General features: G+C 46.0%; 1 protein-coding gene across 1 annotated transcript in view; it reads left to right on the top strand.

Moving 5' to 3' along the window:
* Positions 1-23,754, top strand: part of TBC1D32 (TBC1 domain family member 32) — a 1,886,357-nt gene that overhangs the window by 1,624,221 nt on the left and 238,382 nt on the right. Inside the window, exon 26 of the mRNA XM_044086982.1 lies at positions 15,114-15,268. Coding sequence (XP_043942917.1) covers positions 15,114-15,268 — 155 coding nt within the window. The remainder of the gene's footprint in view (positions 1-15,113; positions 15,269-23,754) is intronic.

Below are 23,754 nucleotides of genomic sequence, written 5' to 3'. Positions count from 1 at the left end.
GTGAACAAGGTCTGAAGAGATAACATGCAAAAGGTGGAACCTTCAGAAAGGTTTCTAGGTGTGAAAAATTCAGAATGGGTCTCCAAGGACCCTCCTTTCTAGGCACCAGAAACAATCTGAAATAAAACCCTTTTCCCCTTTGGGCCTGTGGAACCTTTTGAATAGTTCCCTGATGTAACAGTTCTCAAAGCATCTCTGGGAGTAAATGTAACTGTTCCTGAGGTAGCTGAGGAATGTGTATAAAGGGAGGAAGGGATTTCCAAGCCATGAAATACCCTTGTTGAATTATGGAAAGAACCCATGAGTCTTGGGTTATACTTGAACAAATTGGAAGAGACACAGAAAGACGAAGCAAGAGACGAATGAGGCTGGGAGGAGTGTGATAGTCAGATACTACCTGGCTTGTCAGGAAAGGGCTGCTTCTGAGCAGAAGTAGTCTGAGTAGTTTTAGCTGGAGGAACAAACCCTCCTTCCACTTTTTTTTTACTTTTAGGAGGAGAACAGGCCTGTCTTTGAACAAAAGCTGGCTTGGAAGGATAGTCCCTTTGGAACTTAGGCACAGATGAAACAAAACAATGTTGCAAGTCCTGTAACTCTTTGCCTTTCTCCTGCAAGAACATAAACATATCAGCAGCAGCAGTACCAAACAAGCCATTGTTGTCCAAAGCAGTATCCATCAACGGAGCTTTTATGTCATCTGGCAGAAGTCGAAGCCTTAGCCATGAATACCTCCTCAATACAGATCCTGAAAGAGCAGCTCTAGATCATAGCTGCACCTAATAGAATGGCGAGCTACCTGAGAGGGAGCCCCTAACAAAAGACAAGGGTGAAGTTTTGCCCTCAGAATGTGGAAAGTTAGAGATAACTTAAGTAACCTGGGAAAGGAGAGACAAAACATATCTAGTCATACGAGTCTGGTAATTAATAGCACGAAGGCAAAAGTATAGACATGCTTTCCCAGTCTTTCCATAATCCTGCTTTCCTTATCAGAAGGAATAAGTTTAGTGTAGGGCAGTAACTTGGAAGGCTTATCTGAAGCAACAGAAACTACATAGGGTCAGCAGATGGGCATTTGTAAAGAAATTTGCAATCATTAGGCACTTTATAAAAATGGTCAGGCTTCTTAGGAGCAGAGGGCTGTGAATCCATAGCCTGAGATGCTGAAGAGAAAGCATCCAGTAAAGCAGGCAAAACTGGAGGAACAGCAGATGTCGAGGGAGACTCCATTTGTAGGATCTCATAATATTGTTTTGCATATCTAAAAATTGGGAGCAGTCCCATTTCAACAACTCCCTCATATTAGCAATGGTATCTCCAAAAGTAATCTCCTGAGTAGGAGATTCTGGACTGGTAGATTTCTCTTCAGGAGGAGCGTACTCTAGAGGGGATGGAATCTGGTTGGAATAAGCCAAGGATTCCTCATCCAAAGAAACCTCTTCATCAGAAGAATTCTGATCCCTAACTCTCTCTTGAGGGGAAGATGTCCAAGTAGGAGCAGGGACAGAGACAGCTGAAGTAGGCTTCAGAGCCTTAAGGGCATTAAATAAGCCCTGGCTAAAATTTTGCCATTCACTTTGAGGGTCCCTGAGAGAAGAAACATGTTTTGTTTTTTCTTCTTTTATAACTGGATGTCTGGCTTATGAAACGTGGAAGGGTCTGATTTCGGACTACACTGAATAACAGGCATTGGAACTTCCTCCCTCACCAGAATTGGAGGAACCCCCCTAAGCCCTTCTGTGTTAATCAGTCTTAGTTCCCCCTGACCATCCATAACGGACGTCAGCGATCCCTTCATGGACATGCCTGTTTTTGGATCCATGGCAGCCTCCAAAACAGTCCCAGTCGAGGAATCCAACCCCAGAACTGGGCAAACTTCCAGGCTTTCATCAGCCTTCAGGGAGAGACTTTTGATTTAGGAAGCACAGCAGAAAAGTCTGACCTAGATTTTTTGGCCTTTTTCTTCAATGAAGACTCCACGTCAGCCTAGAAGTTCTCTCCATGTCGTCTTTTGCTAAAGGTTTGAGATGCTGGGTTTTCAAGTAAATTGCAAGGTAGGAAAGACAACTTCATAAAGTCTTAGGCACAAAGGCCTGACAAATACTGAAAGCTTTTTGATTGTGAATAGGCTCTAAGCAAAACAAATACTGCTCAAGACTGTCCTTATGTGGAATCTGTCTTCCACACTGGCATTTGCCTTTTCTGGATGACATGTAAAACACCACAACAAAAAGCAGCAGAAATAAGAAAGAGAAAACCCCAAAAGGGCACATATCTGAACAGCTTGATAAACCAGCAGACAACTTGGGTGAGCAGACTGACGATCGAAGATGGTGTTTAGACTGGCAGAAGACAAGTTCTGAGAATGTACATCTGGCATCACTTTTTATGCCTTACATATGCGAGGAGCATATGTGTGATGTGCAGTGTACCTTAAGGTAGTTAAAGGCTTTGGTATACTGGCCGGATGTCAGGCTACCGTATGCAGGGAATTCCCTCATGTTAAGAGTAGTGCAACAGTGAAGAGGATGACATCTATCGTTATGGTTAAGATTTTTGCACAACTATACTGTCTTGCACTATTGCTGCTCTTACTTATGTACATCTTCTTACTGTCCTGTGGCCAAAAACTGCTAATACAGACAAATTAGGGCGAAAAATGTTATTGCCTAGGACTTTGGGCCAACTGAATGCCTGAGTGAACAGGTATTACCCACATTATGTTTACAATAAGGGCAGGAATAAGGTCTGAATTCTCTACTAGAGCCATTCAGCTTTTGCATAAGCATGTCCAAAAAGTGTACAGTGTACTTCAAAAGCTGCAGCCTAGGAACAAAGTACCTCACACAACAGTGTTTTTTTTCCCACATTCAAGAACTGGGGAGCTTATCAGTAAACATGCCTCTACCTTAGCCTAGAGTTGGGACGAGTCTCCAAGGAATAAGTGTACGAACTAGATATTAAACATTTAAAGTAGCCACTGAAAAGACACTTGAAGGAGAAATAAAGTGTCTACCCACTGTAGAGGCCCCCCTCAAAGATCATCTTATAGGGTGAGGGTTCAAATGTCCATCATTTTTGGATATTACGGTGTTGGCTGTTATCCCTGGGTTTTGTATGGGCCACACTTGACTACCCCTTCAAACAACTAAATAATGACCTTTGGCTTGGCATCATTAATCTGGAGGCAGTACCAGTAAAACATTCATCGCCCACTGGGTGGTGCTGAAACTGACAGTTCTTCCTAGCATTTCATGCTGGCATCCTTGCAGCCTCCTCCCACTGTTTATTACAACTTTTCTCACCGGAGCCGTTGGAACATTTGGACCCGAGGCCCTCTACCCCTCTGCGCAGACTGGCCAGATCCGAGTCGGTGGCCTCTTTGAGGTCGACTTGGAGCTTATCGGACATGGATATGGACAGGATGATGCGGAGATTTCTTCAGACCCAAATTCAGATGGGAGTCTTGCCAGGTCTCTCTCCCTCTGGAGGGGCAACCCTCATGCCTCTTTTCCGACCCATCTCTCCTTCCCCGATCCGTGCTTCGGGGCTGTTGGATCCAAGGTTCTTCGGAGCTGGTAGCTCCGTGCCGACGGTTGCTCCAACCTTGACTCCGGCTGTTACCTTGAGTTCCTTGGATCTGACTTGTTCGGATCCGAGTGACTCTCGGAGCCGCTGACAGGGAGTCGGATCCGGGTGAATGGATTCTTTGGCTCCGACTCTTTCGGATCCGATCCGTTCCCTCAGACCTCAGGCTACCCTGTCTTCGGCTCCGATCCCCGTTTCGGATCCAGAGAGGACTTCTCTCTCGGCCTTTGAAGTGGTGGAGAGGGTTCTCTCCCAGGGATTGAGACCCCAGCCCATCCCCTCGGATACCACCCAGGCCCCCTGGATTTGGCAACGACTCCCTTCATCCTGTCTCAGGGACAGCCCATGCTAGAGGATCCCCAGGTCACTTTCCCCGAGGAAACCCCTGTGGCTCGCGGATCCCCTTCTGAAAGTCCCACTGAAGAGGGCCACCGCAAGCACAAGTGCAAAAGGAGGCACTTGGACTCCCTCGAGTCCCTCACCACTGACACTGACTTAGATGAAGGAGAAGGTTCCCCCAGGTCACCTGCCGAAGACGTCTCCGGAGAAATTATGGAGATCCTCCGCCAGAGGGGAGGTTGGTCAGCCCCAAAACCTTCCGTGGATGAGTCAGTGTTCCTGGAGGCCTTTGGCATGGGCCCATCTACTTCCTGGGTGTTCCCACCATCAGACCCCTTGGTGGACCTCATCACCACGAGGGCATGGAAGGAGCCCGACACCGTAGAGTCCATCCCCAAACATCCTGACAAGGTTTTATCTCCTCCTTTTGATAGACAACCCTGGTCGAAAGGAGCCCCAGTTGATGCTATGTTGGTCGCAGCGGTCACAAAGAAGGAACTAGCATAGGAGAGTTCCTTAGTCCACCCTCCAGACAAGGAGTCCAGGTCAGTGGATAGGTTTGGAAGTGCGTATACTCCTCAGCGACTTTTTCTATCCGTGCGCTAAATTATTTGGCACATGTGATTCGACTTCAGCGAGACCTTGCTTCGGAATTCGCTGAGTCGCCCCCAGAGTCTTTATCACCGCAGGACAGACAGCTGTTCTCAGCGAAAATGTCTACTCTGAAGTCAGTCTCAAATACATCTGTTCGGCTACTTTCCCATGCCACGGAAGGAGCAGCTAGAGCGGCAGGGACAGGCATAGCCATGAGGCATCATGCCTGGCTCAGATTGTGTCAGTTCCAGGACCCTTTCAAGGCATTGTTTATCAACGCTCCCTACGACGGTAGTTCCCTCTTTGTGAAGACAGTATGTGACACACTTGTCCAGAGCGAAAAGGGCAGGAAGACTTTGTCTGCCATCTGAGTTCGCTTCTCTAACCCTCAGCAGTCCTTCTCTAGGAATCAGAGGGCAGAAGAAGATGTGGTTCCGAAAATCTCAGTTTTTCCAGGATTCTCAGGACAGCTATTCCCCCAGAGGTAGAGAGGGTCCCAGGAATTTTGGGTCTAGGGAACCCTTTTCTGATAGACCCAGTCAGCAACCCTGAGGGGTTGCCCGACTGTCCTACTCTGGAGGCAGTCGGTGGACGATTGTCCTTACACCCAGCGACATGGGAGTCCATTACAACAGATGGCTGGGTTCTTGAGATAATATCCAGAGGTTACCCTATTCCTTTCATTGTCCCTCCAGATATTATAAAACACCTCCCGGATGTTCCACCCGCTCACAGGGAGGCCACAGCTCTAGAGGTTTCAAAGCTGCTTCTCAAATGAGCCATCAAAAAGGTCCCCTTCGATCAGTCTGGATTAGGTGTCTACTCAAGGTTCTTTTTGGTGCCAAAAAGACGGGGGACCTCAGGCCCATTCTAGACCTGTCAACATTAAATCTGTCGGTAGCAAAACAGAAATTCTGGATGGTCACCCTACAGTCCATTCTACCTTATCTCCAAGAGTGCGACTGGATGTGCTCGTTAGACCTTCAGGATGCTTACTACCACATCAAAATACACAGAAGCTCCAGGAGGTTTCTGCGCTTCCGGCTGGGAGCCAGTCACTTTCAGTTCAGGGCCCTACCCTTTGGTCTCACCACAGCCCCCTGGGTGTTCACCAAGGTAATGGCAGTTGTAGCGGCTTATCTGAGGCTTCACGGTATTCAGGTGTTTCCATACCTGGATGACTGGCTTTTCGCTGCGCACAACAAGCATCACTTGTGTCTGGCCCGAGATTATTTCATTCGGTTAGCAGACCTACTGGGAATTACAGTCAATGTTCACATATCCCATTTGCAACCAGTACAAATTCTAGACTTCATTGGGGCACGATTAGACACTTAGCAGATGAAGGTATTCCTAACTCCAGACAGGATTCTACATCTCAGGAGCCACATAGCTCAGATAGCGAACTCCAAGTCTTCAAAGGCGAGCGAGGTTCTCCGGGCTCTGGGCTCCATGGCTGCCGCCATATCTATTCTCCCATATGCGCGCCTTCACATGCAGGTTCTTCAATGGACTCTGGCTTTCCAGTGGTCTTGTCTAGACCTGCCCATGGAATTTCCGATCAAGATCAGTCACGTCTGCAAGACATCTCTTCTTTGGTGGTTAACTTCACCGGAGATATCAAAAGGACGCCCATTTGCGTCACCCCCAGTCCAAACCACGGACACCTCCAAACTCGGGTGGGGAGGACACTGTTTGGGAAAGACAGCCCAAGGCACATGGTCCCAGACAGAGACCAATTTGCACATAAATGTTCTAGAGATGAGGGCAGTGCTTTTAGCGTTGGAAGCCTTTCACACAGTCCTCCCTCTCGGATTGATTGCATTTCAGTCAGACAACATGTCAGTTGTCTGGTATATCAACAAGCAGGGGGGAACCAGATCCTACTGTCTATGTCGTGAGGCCTTGAGAGTGTGGGAATGGGCGATTTCCACCAGTCGGTGTCTGATAGCAACGCACATCCTGGGGCGCTCCAACATTTTAACGGACAGATTGAGCCGGGCCATTCTGATACCTTACGAGTGGTTTCTGAAGCAGTCAGTAGCGGAGGAGATTTTCCTGGCATGGGGTCAGCCTTGCTGCGTTCTCTTCGCATCTCCTTCCAATGCGAAGTGCAGCGAGTTCTTCGCTCTTATTCTCTCACCAGGGGAAGTCCCCAGAGACACTCTAGTCCATGTTTGGCCCCCCGGGCTTCTGTATGCTTATCCACCTTTACCTCTCATTCCGAAGTTTCTTCAGAAAGCTTGCTGACTATGGTGCAAAGTGATCCTCATTGTCCTGTTCTGGCTTCGTCATGTTTGGTTCCCATTCCTTTGGTCTCATCTATTAGCTCTCCCGTGGGTCCTGGATCCCTACCCGGATCTAATATCCCATCCATCAGGGGCACGTCCCCCCGATCTGGGCAACCTCAAGCTAACAGCTTGGTTGCTGCAGTTCCTTTAATCACCAGGACTCCCGGTCTTTCATCCCAGGTAAAATCCATTCTGGTGGCCTCTCTTAAAGACTCCACTAGGAAACTTTATTGCAGTAAATGGAAGCGCTTTTCCATTTGGGCTTCACAGAGAGAAATAGATCCCTTTACAGCTCCTGTTCCAGCGGTGTTGGTCTTCTTGTCTGGTATCTTTCAGCAAGGAGCTAGTTCCTCAACAGTGAAAGTACAATTGGCAGCCATTTCCAGTTTTCATGTTGGTGAAGACAACATGGCCTTAGCCTCCTCTAGGCTGTGTAAGGCTTTTCTTAAAGGTATGTTTCTGCTACAGCCCCATGTCAAGGATTCTGTACCTCCTTGGGACCTTACTTTTGTTTTACAAGCATTGGTAGCCCCTCCTTTTGAACCCGCAGCTTCGGTGGACTTAAAATTTTTGTCCTGGAAGACAGCTTTCCTAGTCATCATCACATCGGCTAGGAAAGTTTCTGAGCTTCAAGCTCTGTCTGCCGTGCCTCCGTATTTGGTCTTCCATAAGGATAGGGTTTCCCTCCGTACTAACCCTTCCTTCTTACCTAAAGTGGCATCTGAAGCAAACATAAACCAGTCCATTAATCTGCCCGATGTTCTTCATCTCACATTGCTGCAGTCCTAACACTTGGGTAGTCCGCTGTCCCAGTCGGCCCGAATACCAAAGTATAAGGCTGACGTTGGTCAAGGCGCATTTGTCTGACATCAGGACGTCAGGGTACAAATGCGCATGACCGACGTCATATCCTCAGTCTTTTTTGCCGCATGGTCCGATGCAGAAGCAGTATTGCGAGTGCAGGTTGGCGTTCTGAAATTTTCTGAAGTCGGAGTTTCAGACCGAATCAAAGTTGGCTAAGTACCCGTTGGGAATATTTTGGTTTTTCTTGCCTCAGTATTTAACCGGATGTCAGAAAAAGTGAATAACTGTATTTCTTGTGGGAAACAGATACCTCATAGAGATTACCATACATTGTGTATACCTTGCTTAGGGCCTGAGCACGACGTTGTTGGCTGTCGTTCTTGTGCTAGATTTAACAAACGCACTATTAAGAGAAGATTAGATTGTGCCAGGTTAGTTTTTGGGAAGCGTTGTAATTACAACATGCCGTCGGATGCTCCGACGCCCGCTTCGTCTAAAAGCGCAAAGACAAAGCAGCGAAGCCTAGGGTAGAAGAACCGTCTGTCCCGGACGTCGGTTCTTTAGAGGGCTCGGTGGAGCCGGTGGTTCTACCAGAAATTCCTTTGGATTCTCAGGGAGAGACTTTACTGTTACAAGATGTGTCCTCTCAGGAGGTAGGCCAGGCTGAAGGGGCTTCTCAGGTAGCTGTTCTCCCTCTCTTCCTAAGGTGGTTAGGCCCTCCCTTCTGTTTCCAAGGCTCCTTCTAGAGGCCGGCCAGGGTTAACTTCAGTGGGGTCTCCCCTAGTTCTTCAGGGTCTCTGCCTAAGAAACATATGCTTAAAATGGCAGAAGATTTGATTACTATGATTAGAGGTTCTTACCCCCTGATAAGAGGCCTAGGGTGGAACCTGAGCTTGAGAGTTTTGAGCAGTGTTCGGAGGCTTCTGAGTCTTGGCTGAAGACTTGCAGGAGTATCCTCCTTATTCTGATTCTGATGTAGATGACTCTACACCTTGACTTCTCCTCCTGAGGATTTTTCTTTTCAGAGACTCTTCATTCCATGAGGGAGCATTTTAAATGGGAAGGTCAAGATTTCTCTGATTCTAGGAAAAGGCTTAGGGAATTTTGTTTCTACCCCAGCATAGGCCTTTAGCTATACCTCCTGTTCTGGATGTGGTAGAGGATGTTTTTGCAGAGGCTTCCCTGAACCCTGATTCTTTGCCTCCTGCCCCAGTTAAACCGGACAGGTATTATAGAGTGCCTGAAGCTCATAAGTAAAGAGTCCTAGGGCAGACCCAGAAACTGTTTCTCAGGGCCCTAAAGGGGTTAAGGCTTCTGTTGTTAAAAATCCTGTTCCTTCTGATAAAGAGGCAAGGGCTTTGGATAGATGGGGGAAAAGGTGTATACTTCTTCCACTTTAGCCATGAGGGCTTTGAATTGCCAGTTTCACATGTTGAAATACCAAAATTATCTCCTTTCACAATTGAAGTCTAAGGTAGATGCTCTGGCGGAAGGTATTGAGTGTAAAGAGTTGCAGGATTTGGTTCATGTTTCTGAACAGGTGGGTAAGCATTCCTTGCAATGTGGTTTTGATGCTGTACAGGCCTCTTGAGGGTGGCAGCCACTGGTTCTGTTCTTCGCAGGCACGCCTGGCTGAGGGATCAGAATTTAGCTGAACATGTAAAGACAAGGATTTTAGATGCTCCTTTACAATCTGATGTGTTGTTTGGTGCGCCTGTGGAAACAGTTTTAAAGAAAATGGAGGACAAGGCTAAGTCTATGCAGACTGTTAAAGATTTTTGCAGGTTCAGCCTCCAAAGTTTAGTAGAAATTGGCCTACTAAGGGGTGGACTTATCCTTCTTATGATTCTCAGTCTAGGGGTAGATCTAGGCGTGGTAGGGGCAGAGCTCAAGGTTCTTTTAGGCCTAGAACAGGCAGTTCGCCTGCCCAGTCTTCTGGTGAGGGCAGGGGTCAGTCCTTTCGTAAGCAGACCCAATGACTTGCCTTTTCAGCTGCCAGAGCCTTCTCGTCTGGCAGCACCTTTGGGAGGAAGGCTGGCACTTTTCAAAGAAAATTGGAGTGTTATTACCCAAGACAGATGGGTATTGGATATCGTTCACCACGGTTACAGGTTTTATTTCCATACCTTGCCTCCATTCAAAGGCATGCCAGACATTCCTCCTATACAAAGAAAAGAGGCTCATAATCAAATAACTCTGTTGCACCAGATAGGGGCGATTCAGCCGGTTGCTGTGCCAGAAAGGGGCCTAGGATTTTATTCTCGCCTGTTCCTAGTACCACAAAAGGGGAACACGTGGAGACCAATTTTGGATTTGTCTATCCTCAACACTTATTTGGACATTCCCAAGTTCAAAATGTTGGCGTTACAACAGCTTTTACCTCTGCTGGGCAAAGATCACTGGATGGTAACTTTAGATCTCAAGGAGGCTTACCTTCATGTGCCTATCAGACTCAGTTGCAGGAAGTATCTGCGTTTCGAGCTGGAAATTCACATTATCAGTTCTCTGCATTGCCCTTTGGCTTATCTACTGCCCAGAGTATTCACAAAGTTCTGGCTCCAGTTGTGGCTTTTTCAGGCTAAAAGGAATACAAATCTATCCTTACTTGGGCGACTGTCTGATTCTGGCTCAAGAAAAGGAAGCTTCTTCAGCATCTGGAATATGTGATAGCAGTGCTAAGATGCCTGGGGTATTCTGTGAGCGAAATAAAGTCCAGTCTAGTACCCTCTCAAGACATGTGCTTTCTGGGTGTGAGACTGAATACAGCAGCCCAGATGGCCTTTTAACCCCGGACAAACAAAAGAGTCTATCCCTTTACTTCCATCAACTATCTCATCAGTCCGTGCTGACTGCAAGGACAGTCCTTCAAGCATTAGGGTTCATGGCATCTTGTATTCTGGTGCTTCCCAATGCCAAACTGCATATGAGGAAGCTGCAATGGTATCTAAAAAATGTATGGACACAGCACTGCCAGGATTTGGACACTGTCATTCCAATAATTCCTTGCATTCAAAAGGAATTTTTGTGGTGGGCTCAGGAATGTCACCTAAACAAGGGACTCTCTGTGACCCGGCCAGAGGCGAGTCAGATTCTAACGACAGATGCCTCAGACATAGCTTGGGGAGCTCATCTGAATGGAAAGTGGATACAAGACAAGTGGCCTGCCAGACTACAGCATCTACATATCAACATGAAGGAGATGTTAGCAGTCCAGTTTGCATTAATGGCTTTCAAGGAGTTACTCCTTCCAGGGCAGGTGTTGATTCTAACAGACAACACTACTGTCATGTGGTACATCAACAAGCAAGGGGGAACACATTCTTATCCTCTATGCAGGCAAGCAATGATTTTGTGGGAGACTGCGCTCAGCTTGCAGCTAAATCTACAGGCAAGGTTTCTGCCAGGAGCACAGAACTCCTTAGCAGATGTGTTAAGCAGGCAAATCATGGATCCCCACGAGTGGAAACTGGATCTTCATGTATTTCGACAATTGACAGTGACAGTATCCTGGGGAACTCCAGACATAGATCTGTTCGCTTCTCCACTAAACCACCAGCTGCCAAAGTTTTGCACGAAAAGGTTTCATCACACAGCTTGGAAAGTGGATGCTCTTTCGTTCAGTTGGGAAAATCTTCATGTGTATGCCTTTCCACCTCTGCCTCTCCTCCCAAAGGTACTCCTAAAGGTCAGACAAGACAAGCCAAGGATGATTTTGATAGCTCCAGATTGGCCTCGGCAACACTGGTACCCATTACTGAGGAATCTGGTAAGGAAGCCTCCATGGCCTTTACCTTTAATTCCACACCTTTTGTCTCAGAGGAACGGTCATCTCCTCAATGTCAAGCTTCACTCTCTTCATCTAACAGCCTGGCATATTCTGTTTTGAACCACAGCAGGTCTCAACTTCCTCAACAAGTTTTGAATGTGATTATGGAAGCCAGAAGGCCTAGTACACGTAAAGTGTATGCAGAAAAATGGAAGAGATTTTTATTTTGGAGTGCAGCAAAGGATTTGGATGTTTCTGAGCCTAATTTGAGTGTGGCTCTTCAATATCTTACTGAGTTATTGGACAAAGGTTTGTCTTTCTCTTCCATTAAGATTCATGCTGCAGCAATTTCAGCTCACTATGATTGTTACCCACCATTGTTTTCTCATCCTTTGTTCAAGCAATTTCTTAGAGGGGCAAAGAATATAAGACCCCCACGTAGAGCTCCTACTCCTGCTTGGGACCTCAATTTTGTGTTGGAGAAACTTACTCTACAACCTTTTGAGCCTCTTGGCTACTGCTGAATTGAAATACTTGTCATGGAAGACTGCTTTTGTTGGCCATTACTTCTGCAAGAAGGGTTTCTGAATTGCAGGCCCTTATGGCGGTTGAGCCTTTTTTGATTTTTCATAAGGATAGGGTATCATTACGTACTAATCCTTCTTTTATGCCTAAGGTGGTTTCTAGTGTGGCTTTAAACCAAACTATTCATTTGCCTACTTTTATGCAAATCCCCAAAATAAGGGGAATAGATTTTGCACACTTTAGATGTACACAGGCAGTTGCGTTATTATTTAAGCAGGACTAGGGATTTTAGGCAGTCTCAGCAGTTGTTTGTTTCTTTTGCTTTGAGTTCCAGGGCAAGCCTGTGTCAAAACAAACTATATCTAAGTGGATTGGGTTTTGCATTGCATTCTGTTATTCCCATCATGGCAAGGAGATTCCAGCTGGGATTAGGCCTCATTCCACGAGGGCTACTGCCACTTCAACAGCATTTCTAAGGGGGGTGGCAACTAAGGATATTTTGGAGGCAGCTACTTGGAGTTCAGTGCATACTTTCTCCAAGCATTACCACCTTCCTCTCTATTCTAAATCCAGGGCTGGTTTTGCCACTGCTGTGTTGCAGGGCATTTTGGCAGCTCCTGCTTCATTATAGTTTAGCCATCCTCCCTTACCTCTGCTTTGGGATTCTACCCAAGTGTTAGGACTGCAGCAATGTGAGATGAAGAACATAGTACAGTTTTGTACCTACCATAAATGTAGATGTTCGAAGATCCACATTGCTGCAGTCCAATTGCGCCTCCCTCCTTCCCCTCTGTGTTTAGGGGTGGTTGTGTGGGTGGGGTTCTATTTTTGTAAATTTGTATATATTGTACATATATTAGGTACTGGAGTGTTTGGTGTTTTTTGGTTTTGGCCTTATCTTTTTAGGGTCTTCTGACATCTGGGGCAAGAAAAGACTGAGGATATGACGTCGGTCATGCGCATTTGTACCCTGACGTCCTGATGTCAGACAAATGCGCCTTGACCGACGTCAGCCTTATACTTTGGTATTCGGGCCGACTGGGACAGCGGACTACCCAAGTGTTAGGACTGCAGCAATGTGGATCTTCGAACATCTACATTTATGGTAGGTACAAAACTGTACTTTTTCTTTCCCAACTTTCAAAATAAAGGTGAATACAAACTCCACTTGTTGGATGTTCATAGACAACTTTGTTTTTATCTTCATAGAACAAAGTCTTTCCGCAAGACTGACCAATTGTTTGTTTCCTTTTCCAAAGCATTTATGGGTAAAGCTATTTCTAAAGTTTGTTTAGCCAGATGGATCACTCTTTGCATTTCACATGCTTACAAAGCAAAAGGTTTATCTCGTCCTGGTATAGTTAAGGCTCACTCTACCAGGTCCATGGCGACTTCTGCTGCTTTTTGGTCCAGGGTACCTTTGGACGATATTTGTGCAGTAGCAACATGGGCCAATTCACATACCTTCATTTCCCATTACAAACTGGATCTGATTTCGAGGGGTAGAGCATCCTTTGGCTCTGCGGTGCTCAGGAATATCCTTCCATAAGGGCCTCCCAGGATCGGAGTAGCTGGGGACTCTGTCCCACAGGTTGCAGATAAAATAAAGTTAACTACTTCAGATAAAGAAGTTATGTACTCACCATAACGTTCCATCTGAGTAGTTATACTTCATTTTTCTGCAACATTCCCTCCCTCCATCCTCCGGACCTTATCCTGTTTTCAGGTTGGTTATTGGGTTGAGTTGTATATATATATTGTTAGTTGCAGCAAACTCGATCTGAGGGAAGATAGGAGACGGTAGGATGTTATGGATAAGGGGAGGAGCTCGGAGCTTGGAGCAGATGCTAGAAAAAAGTTGCCAGCTTGGATCCGATATAGATCCGTATACTCACAGGTTGCAGAAAAATGAAGTATAACTACTCAGATGGAACGTTATGGTGAGTACATAACTTCTTTTTCGCTCAGCTGACTACAATTTTGTACTGCAGTTTTCCTCATTTTTGCTTCGCCTCTTTGTTTTCTTTTGAAATGCCATTTTCATTGGATATATCAGTCCTTTGTGGTTTTTATTTTTTTTCTCTTATTCCCCAAAGACAAAAATAACAAAACAAAATATTGTGCATTATTTTTCAGTTGCTGTAGGCCAGGTTACTCTTGCGAGTTTAATGATACAGCCATAAGAAACCTGTTAGAAACCACATATAACAGATGAGAGCTGTTTTTTCTCTTCATTTTCTCTCAGAAAAAGCAAAACTTCCTTTGACAACGGACCACTGGTGATCCTGTGGAGGTAAAGGTAAGCAACATGTACCTGTTTTCTCCTGAATTTGACAGATCCTTCAGTGATGTGCCTTTAGGTGAGCTATCACTGACAAGTTCTTTTTCATTCTCAAATGAATTCCACTTTTGTCTCAAAGAACTATAGTTTGCAGACCTGTTACTCTCCGAGCATGCCATTGGCTTATTCTGTCAGTGTTTAATTACTATCAATGTTTTGGCTAAAACAGGTGTATTTTTCCATTTGTAGAAGTCATTTGAATTGCTTATATTCTGTTTTTTTGTTTTAATTTAAGAAAATAGTATTTTGTAGTTTTCAAATTACTGTCAAATCGAAAACTTATTGCAGAAGTTGGAGCCAGCTGTGTACATCAGTTCAGGGGTTTGCCATTAATAGAAATTCAGGGGGATAAGGGTTAGTAATAACTTGTGAAATATTCTATTAGTATGAGCAGTTATGGTGACTTGACTACAATTAATTATTTTGGCTATGTATATGAAGAGTTAATATTAGGGCTTTACTTATTATACATAGTCCCTAAGATATAAAATTCATATTTTTCTTTTTGTTGTAATGTTATCTTGGACATTATTGATCTTCAATCTTTATTTATCTTATCCAAATTTTCTACTAGACCAGTACAGCTTTTGCATCAGCACATCCGAAAAGCTTGTAGTGAATTAAAAACTGCAGCCTAGGAACAAAGCATAAACTCACAAACCATCACATAGTAAGAATCAATTTTGAGATCTGTATTGTGACAGGAATAATAAAGTTGACCTTTGCAGGATTAAAAAAAGTTATTTTTGTCAAGTGTAGTCTTCTTTTACTGCCTGAAGCTGCTATGTGTCCACTGAGAGCAAAAATATGCTTGTAAGCTGACAGGAGGTGTTGTTTTCTGTCATATTTCCTTGACTGAATTTTACAGGTTGTCTGCAGGGAGGTTATGCAGGCCATGACTGGTTTGCCTCTTCGTTGTTCCTGATAATGTCAGGAGACAAAGACAGAGCATTAAAATTTCTTCAGCGTTTTGCCAGTCTTCTTGTCTCTGCATTTCTCTGGCTTCCTAGATTGTATGCTTCGGTAAGTTATGTTCTTTGAAGTGAATTTTACTCAGAAAAGGTGTACTTGGTCTACTGCATTACTTGAAGATATGTAAAGCACAGGCTGCATTCATGCAGCCACTGCTGATCATATATCATCCTCCAATGCAATTTTGTAGTTTTCTGTTAGTATTATGAAACAAATTGCTTCTTTTTTGTATCTTACATACTCTCTTGAATAATATATTTCTAAACGCAAAGGTAATTAAAACAATTATGTGCTGTATGTAAGTGGGATTGTCATAGCATTATGCTGGTTGCATTTCAGTTCTTCACTTATACTGAAAATGATGTGCAAGTCTGTGTCTATATGTGTATCTCTATATTTCTATATTTTTTTATCTTCTCTCTGTATATGTTTATACATAGGCACAGACACACACACATGCGTATATTTGTATGTGGGTCATATATCTATGTGTGTGTATATATATATATTTATATTTTTTTCTGTGGTACAACAGGTAACGCACTCGACTTTGGTGCAGAAAGTTGTGGGTTCTATTCCCACACCAGGTAGATGGATTGCTGACACTGCAATACAGTGTAAGGGGGTTGTTTCACTCCAGAGAATGCCGTCCTTTTGAGATGGTAAACCAAGGTCCCATCTGATTGAGTTATTGGTAGCTCTGGTGGATGTAAAAGATCCCACAGCACCAATCAAAAAGAATAGGAGAAATTTCCCATAGTGGTATAAATATCATACACTATTTTATTAAAAAAAAAAATCAGTAAGAGCTTTTATCCTGCAACATACTCTCAGGACTTCATTAGACAAAACATTACCATACAAACTCTCTTTAAGCATTCATTTAAAATTTCAACCGATCACAAAGCAGATGGACAATCAACTGATACGCTTTATGCATCATTACTTAAAACACTTAAACTTAGATTTCTAACATAGACCTATAATTAGTGCCAGAGATTCAAAAATGTAACTCCAACATTAGTAGTGGAGAAGTATTTACAACCTTTGTTGAAATTAATTATTTTTATATTAAATACAACTTTGATTTTATAAATAAAGTGAAAAAGTAAAAATTGAACCATTAGTGTTTATTAATAACTGCTGTTTTACTCTTAATTTAGTTATAGACTGGCATCATTTGAGTTGGTCTGGAGTTTGTATAGCGATAAATAGATAGATAGACAGATAGACAGATAGACAGACAGACAGATAGATCAATCTGGGAAGCTGAAGAGTTGCATCCTTGCATATATCCAGGACTTTCTTGCTCTGCACAACCCGTGTCATCCATGAATCCATGATACTGGCTGCTTTAAGCATTTCATTTTATGTATGTTAGTGATCATCCTCATTTTCCAGGAAGAAAGCCCCCCACCCCCCCCACACACACACACACACACTTATCTATATTGAGTTTGCCCATTTTAGTGCATTTAAGCTAACATCCAGTACGATTGCATAACATTTAAAGCAGTATAATCCATTTTCTTTTTTCAGTTTCTCTTACCTTTATTAAACCAAGGCCTCCAACCATAGTTAGCATTAATTTTATATTCTTTTCTGTCAGCAGGACATTGCCCAGTCCAGGTTTTTATTCAAGGTAATGTTTTCGCATTGGGTAGGTATGTACTGGTAAACAAGAGCTTTCCAATTTGTAGGTGTACCTCAGGAGAGTTAGAAGCCTTTGTGCAGTTCCTGACAGATGTGACCACATATTTTTTTATTTATTTATTTAACATTTGTTGACTGGGAAAGTCCGACTTGGAATTAAGCCAAATCTGAACTAGTTTACTTCATTTGATCTTCAATGTGTGGGTCTTTGGATCTGCATCAGATCCGACAAGGTCTCATTTTCCAACTATGGCTCTGAGCTCCATGCTCCTCTTCTTACCCATAATGTCCCCTGTCTCCCTTCAGATCTCATTTGCCACCTGAGAGTGAACAAGGATGGTCCAAGCTCCAGTGTTTTTTCTTCCATATTTGTGAGTTTGTATTTCTCCTTTTTAGCCTTTCTCTTAACTTTTTTCTTCTCTTGAACCTTTCTGTACCTCCCCAGGGTTCTTTGTTAGTAAAAAAAAAAAAAAAAAGAGTGGGCTTTTCTTTCCTTTCCTTTCTCTTTCCCACGTGAGTGTGTGTGTGTTTCTGGGCTGGCTGAAGGGGTGGCGGATGCCCTGAAGTCTGATTTCAGAAAGTGCACAGGGTGTGGCCATAAGCTTTCCCTGGCGGATGGCCACACTCTGTGCGTGGTCTGCTTGGGGGCTGAACACCTCCAGCACCCCTGTCCTATTTGCGCTGGGTTTAACCCCAGGGCACTTAAGGACAGGTGGGACAAATTGATTCTTAAGGGCCTGTTGCCCTCTTCTGCTGGGATTGCAGTCCCCTCTCCCCTACAGGGAAACTGCTATTCTGTCTTCTTCTTCCCCGGCCTCTGGGACTCACACTCCCACCAAGAGGTCTGGGGAAAAGGATCAGGTTAAAAAGGACCGGCCTCACAAGCGATCCCCTGATCGCTTCTCGCAGGCCAGCTCGTTGCTGAAAGTGAAGCCTGTATCCAGGCCTGTGACTCCTAGGCGCAGGTCCCCTAGGTTTTCACCTGAGCCCGAGGAATTACAAAGCCGGTCTCCTGCCAGGTCCCCCCCCCCCCCACCGGCACTCCCGTCCTATTTCGGCGGCATCTCGGAGGCTGTCGGAAGAGGAGATGAACAAGATGATGCAGAGGTTTATCCACACTCAGATACAGATGGGGTCCTGCCAGGGCCTTCTCCCTCCAGAGCGGGCCTCTTCCAACCATTGTTCCATCCTATTACTCCTCTGATCCGACCTGCGGTTTCGGAGTCATTGGATCTGAGGACGATCAGAGTCGAGGGGTCGGTGCCCATGGTACCCTGTACCTCAAAGCCAGCCGGTGTCTTGAGTTTGTCGGACCCAACTGGATCGGATTCGAGCTCTCTGAGCCACAGCCTTCGGGTCGGATCCGAGAGGGGGTTTTCTGCTGTGAGCCTGTCGGAGAGGAGCATCCCTCTCGTTGTCTCGGCTCCAGCAGGTTCGGCTCTGACCCCCATGTTGGAGCAAGGAGGAGCGGCTTCCACTTTTTCTGCCCAGGAGGCACGTTCCCCTCCTGCATTCAGTATGGTGGAGAGGGTTCTCATGGGGTCAAGGCCTCAGACCATCTCGTCCTCTGAATCCGTCTAGACCCCCCCTGGCTCTGAGTGTGGTTCTGGCCATCTTGCCTTCTCAGGGACAGCCTGTGCCTGTAATGCCTTAGGTAAGTCCACCTTCGGAATAGCCAGTTTGCAAGGCCTCCCCAGACAGTCCCCCCAAGGAGGCCCCCCGCAAACATACGTGTAAAAGGAGGCACTTGGACTCTCCACCAGAGTCCCTCACAGAGGGCACGGACTTGGATGAAGGGGAAGGCGTCCCAAGGTCACCCCTCTCCCAAGGATGTCTCCTTTGGGAATATCATGGAGATCCTCCACCGTGGGGGTTGCCCCAAAGCCATCCTCTGACGAGTCCGTGTTTCTGGAGGCATTCGGCTCTGGCCCATGTACCTCTTGAGTGTCCCCTCCTGCTGATCCACTTGTGGAACTAATAACATCTAGGGCTTGGAAGGAGCCGGACACCATAGAGCCAGTACGTAAGCGTCCGGATAAGGTTTTGAGTCCCCCTGGACAAGCTTCATTGGCACAAGGGGGTCCCCTGTAGATGCTATGATGGTGGTGGCAGCCACCAAGAAGGAGCTAGCTCAGGAGAGCTCCATGGTCCACCCCCCTGACCGAGTTGAGAGCGATGGATCACTTTGGGAAGCAAGTTTATGCTTCAGTGACCTTCTTTGTGAGGGGACTGAACTATATCGTGCATGTCATCCGAATCCAGAGAGATCTTGTCAAGGAAATCATGGAGTCGATCCCAGGGTCCATGTCAGCAGAGGACAGAAAGACATTCGATGTACGAATGGCCACCCTAAACGCAGTAGCCAGCATGTCAGTGCATTTTCTCTCCCATGCCACGGAGGGAGCTGCATGGGCGGTGGGGACAGGCATTGCCATCAAGCATCCTGCCTGGTTCCGCTTATGTCTATTCTGGGAGCCCTTCAAGGCGTCTTTTACCAATGCCCCTTACAACGGTTCTTCCCTGTTTGGGAAGACGGTCATAGAGACTTTGCTCCAGAGCGAGAAGGACAGGAAGACATTGTCTGCCGTCGGGATCCGCTTCTCCCCACCTCAAAGGTCCTTTTCCAGGAACCAGCGAGGCCCAAAGAAGATGTGGTTTTGCAAGTCTCAGGTGTTTTCCCAGGATGCTCAGGACTCTCCTTCACCCAGAAGCAGAGGGGGATTTGACAGATTCCGCCCTAGAGGCAGAGGGGGTCCTAAGAATTTTGGGTCCCAAGAATCCTTCTCAGATAAACCCGGGCAGCAGCCCCGAGGAGTTGCCCGACTGTTCATCTCTGGAGGCAGTCAGTGGTCATTTGTTGCTACACCCTTTAGCATGGGAGTCCATAACAACAGATCAATGGGTGTTGTGCATCATATCCAGCGGATATTCCTTTCTGTTCCAGCAACCTCCCCAATCCAACAAAGCCCTCCTGGATGTCCCACCCACACAGCGGGGAGGCGGCAGCAGTACAAATAGATTCACTGCTAAGGAAAAGAATCATCCAACCGGTCCCCCTGTACCAGTCCAGATCTGGAGTTTATTCCAGGTTTTTTTAGTGCTGAAAAAGACAGGGGACCTCAGACCAATCTTGGATCAGTCCAAATTGAACCTATCTGTAACCAAGACAAAATTCCTGATGGTCACGATTCAATCTAACCTCCCCTATCTGCACCCCAGAGACTGGGTGTGCTCTATTGATCTCCATGACATGTACTATCACATCAAGATGGACAGGCAGTCCCGGAGGTTCCTTTGCTTCCAGCTGGGAGACAATCATTATCGAGCCCTTCCCTTTGGTCTCACCACAGCCCCCCAGATGTTCACCGAGGTAATGGCGGTAGTAGTGACTCACCTGAGGCTTCAGGATATTCAGGTCTTTCAGTACCTGGATGATTGGCTCTTTACTGCCCCTCTAGAGCATCTACATTGTCAGGCCAGAGACTCCTTCCTTCGACTAAGCAACAAGTTGGACATCACAGTCAACATGACCAAATCTGCTCTACTCTTGGTTCAGGTTTGGGATTTCATCAGGGCACGGCTGGACACATTACAAACGAGGGTGTTCCTTACATCAGACATGATACATAATCTGAGGTTACACATCCTTCATACCCATTTACCGACAGCCAAGGCAGTGTTAAGAGCAGTGGGATCTATGGATCATGGCCAATATTTTTCCAATGGCGCATCTTCATATGAGAGTGTTGCAGTGTACACTTGCAGTTCAGTGGTCCCTGTTAGATCTCCCTTTGTTCTTTCCGGTGAGAATCTCGAGAGCATGCAGGGACTCCCTTTGGTGGTGGATTCTGTCCCCAGTTCCTCTCAAGGGACACCCATTCCAACTTGCCTTTCCCAAGACCACAATGACCATGGATGCCTCCCTACTAGGGTGGGAAGGGCACTGCTCAAGAAGGACAGTCCAAGGCACATGGTCCCCTATGGAGACCTATCTGCAAGTCAGTGTTCTAGAAATGAGAGCGTTTTTTCTTGCGTTGCAGGCCCTTCATGCTCATCTTCTTCTAGGAACGATTGCAGTTCAGAAGGACAATATGTCAGTGGTTCGGTATATCAACAAACAATGGGGAACCAGATCTTATCGCCTGTGTTGAGAAGCCATGAGTGTATGGGAATGGGCGATCTCCACCGGCTGTTTTTTGGTGGCAACGCACATTCTGAGATGGTCCAACATTCTAGCGGACAGGCTCAGCAAATCTATCCTTATACCTTACGAGTGGTCTCTGAATCCTTCAGTAGTAGAACAGATCCTTCTAGAGTGGGGTTGTCCTTGCTGTGATCTCTTCGCATCTCCTTCCAACGCGAAATGCAGTGAGTTTTTCGCTCTGAACCCCCCGCCGGGGGAGACCCCCCAGACACGCTCTGATTCATGCTTGGCTTCCTGATCTTCTTTATGCATATTCTCCTCTTTCCCTTATGTCAAAGTTTCTGCAGAAAGCCCGAAGGCTGGGGAGCACTGTGATCCTCATCATCCCATTCTGGCCTCAACAAGTTTGGTTTCCCTTACTAAGGTCTCATCTAGTTGTTCCACCATGGACCTTGGATCCAGTTCCGGATCTTCTCTCGCATCCCTCGGGGATCCCATACCCAGACCTGGACAGTCTAAAGCTCACTGCTTGGCTGCTGCGGTTCCCCTGATTATTAGGACTCTCAGTTTGTCATCCCCTGTTAAGTCCATTCTGGTACCGGCCCACAAATTTTCTGCCAGAAAGTGTATCGTAGTAAATGGAAACATTTCTTGATATGAGCCACTCAGCGGTTCATGGATCATTTTACCGCACCTCTTTCGGCAGTCTTAGATTTTCTGGCTAGCATTTTTCAACAGGGTGCCATTTCCTCTACGGTTAAAGTCCAACGGACAGCCATTTCTAATTTTCATGTGGGAGTAAATATGTCTTCATTGGCTTCCTCTAAACTTTGTAAGACTTTTCTTAAAGGTGCATCTGATGTTGTTAATCTTCTTTCCATTCATCACCGATGGGTTCGGAACCGAGTCGGCCTGTTACCAAGCTTGCACCACCCAAAAAACTCTTGAGCTACACTTTTACCCACAATCCTCTTCTCCCTTTTACCTCAGATCTTGTTTGCCACGTAGCCGTAAAGCCGCGTTTCAGCCGAGGTCTCAGCTTAGTGGAAATTTTTTTGATATATTGTGAGAAAGTTGTTTGATTCTCTTATTGTTAGTGATGTATATTTATTGATCTTCACTTTTATAGTTAGATGTACCCAGTTTTCTCTTTCCTTCTACCCGTTTGGCACTCTAAGTACCATTGGTGTTACAGCCCTCTCTCCTTACCCTTGTGGTATTCCTTGAGTACCATAGCTGGTATTCCTTCCTTCTCTATCTAGTTGTGTGTTTCTGCTCTTGGGTTAGATACTGTATGTTTTTTGTTTAGTTTTAGACTAGACTAAATCGGATTTGACATTGTATTTGAAGATTTTGATTGTTGTTAGCTTGTCATGATGTCTGACAAGAAGGGTACTTCAGGTTTCAAGCACTGTACTTCGTGCAAGGGTAAACTTCCTAACAATGACTCTCACGATGATTGTGTTTATTGCTTGGGGGTGCCCCATCTTTCGGTGCAGCCTCCCTGCTTAATTTGCCAAAGTTTTAGCCAGTGCACTCTGAATGAGTGCAAGAATAAGTTGATTTTAAAAGGTGTACTTAAATCGCCATTTTCAGAGGACCTTTCTGCGACGGAGGACTCAACCCCTCCTAGGAAAGATAAAAAAGGTTCCATTCGGTTCCCTTTTCACCCTCGCGTGACCATGGCACATCTTTCAAACCTAAGGTACAAAAACTTTCTTCGGACCATAAGTCTGCCTCGTCGGCTCCGACATTATTTGCTCCAGGCACTACGTCTGTTACTTTGTCAGTGCCAGCTTTGGCTCCGATACCGTCTCTGGCACCGACCATAAACCTGCCTATTACAACTTCAGCACCAAGTGCCACTTCGGCACAGTGCACACCTTCGATGCCCATCTCTGCAATAATGACTCAACCTGTCTTATCGACTCCGAGTGTCCCTTCGGCACCGAGCTCTCTTACGGCTCTGACTACAGTAGATTTGACTCCAGTGCCTCCGGTCTCCAAACTTGAGACTTCTGTGCTGGCAGACCCTGCACCATGGACCCAATACTCTCCGTCCATAAATCCGTTCCTAGGCCAAGTGTATACCCCATTCCTAGATTGACCAGACTCCCCAATGGGAGTGTCCTCTAGATCCCTCTGGAGCCTTTGAGAACTCAATGTGGTACGTCTTGTGGACCAGCTGTTGGCAGGCAGGGAGATACCCATGCCATCCAGGACCCATCCCCATACAGAATTTGGGTTGAGCTCTTTATGGACTCCATCGTATTCTCCTCCTTTGACTACCTTGGTTCCAAAGCCTTCTGTTCCAATGTCTGTCTTGGAAAACCCCATCTCGGCGCCAGTAGTGGACCTCACTTTGGCTCCAGGACCATCCCTTTGGTCCTCGAGTCCTACTGAACCAGTCCTTCCTCAACCCCATGATTGGGCTGCGTGCTCTTTGGTTGGTCGCACGGTTCAGAGTATTTCTTCAGTTCCATCCTCGGTACTGGGAGCTTTATCTGTTCTGATCCTGCTTGAGGATCCCTCCTTGGGAGTGGGTTAGATGGAGCGGGGTGTGACCCCAGTTCCGAGGTTGTCTTTCTCAGTTCCGGGCTCCCATCCATCTTCGAGCGGACCTGCTTTTCATGTGATGGATAGGGCTCTTGCTTCTGAAAGCATTCCGCCGATGTCAAAACCCCAGTTTTCTCTCCCTGAGCTACAGCTGCCACAAGCCACCTCCCCAGGACTCCGGGCG

This window comes from Protopterus annectens, chromosome 1.part1 (assembly GCF_019279795.1).
Source record: "Protopterus annectens isolate FY-2018-M chromosome 1.part1, PAN1.0, whole genome shotgun sequence".
Classification (NCBI taxonomy): Eukaryota; Metazoa; Chordata; order Ceratodontiformes; family Protopteridae; genus Protopterus; species Protopterus annectens.
The sequence above is the reverse complement of the archived record's forward strand: the minus strand, read 5'-3'. Positions and strand labels throughout refer to the sequence as shown.